The sequence below is a fragment of the Brassica oleracea genome, chromosome C3 (genome assembly GCF_000695525.1).
Source record: "Brassica oleracea var. oleracea cultivar TO1000 chromosome C3, BOL, whole genome shotgun sequence".
In the NCBI taxonomy this organism is placed as follows: domain Eukaryota; kingdom Viridiplantae; phylum Streptophyta; class Magnoliopsida; order Brassicales; family Brassicaceae; genus Brassica; species Brassica oleracea.
In genome coordinates, this window is record NC_027750.1 from 64,588,521 (window position 1) to 64,588,978 (window position 458).

General features: G+C 41.7%; 1 protein-coding gene across 1 annotated transcript in view; it reads left to right on the forward strand.

Annotated features, from left to right (window-relative positions):
* Positions 1-189: 189 nt before the first annotated feature.
* LOC106331244 (anaphase-promoting complex subunit 6-like) overlaps positions 190-458 on the forward strand; it is a 6,863-nt gene continuing 6,594 nt past the window's right edge. The window contains exon 1 of the mRNA XM_013769555.1: positions 190-323. Within this exon, the coding sequence (XP_013625009.1) occupies positions 190-323 (134 nt within the window). The remainder of the gene's footprint in view (positions 324-458) is intronic.

Below are 458 nucleotides of genomic sequence, written 5' to 3' on the forward strand. Positions count from 1 at the left end.
CCCGAAATTTACAGAAAATGCGGGTACACGAGATTTTCTGAATTGATGGTTGCGCTCATGTTAGCTGAAAAGAACAATGAGCTCTTGATCAAAAACCACAATTCCCGACCTACGGGAGCCAAAGCATTCCCTGAAGTGAATGCTACGGCGATAGAAAATTCGAAAGGAGAAACCAGGCCAATCGAGGTAATGGCCGCCGTTTCAACAACAAACGTGGAAAAACCTACAATCCCAAATGGAGGGGATCTAACAAGTGGGTTAGACCCGGGCAAGTTTCCAAGGGTAAAGGAACTCAAGAGGATACCACCCAGAAGTGTGACACAGTGTGTTACAGATGTGGTTGTAAAGGACATTGGTCACATCAGTTCTATTTATTGGTCTAAGCAAAATACGACTTATTTGAAATTAATTGAATGAATCTTTTTTGTACTCCTTCACATCTCTGTAAGTTATATCAA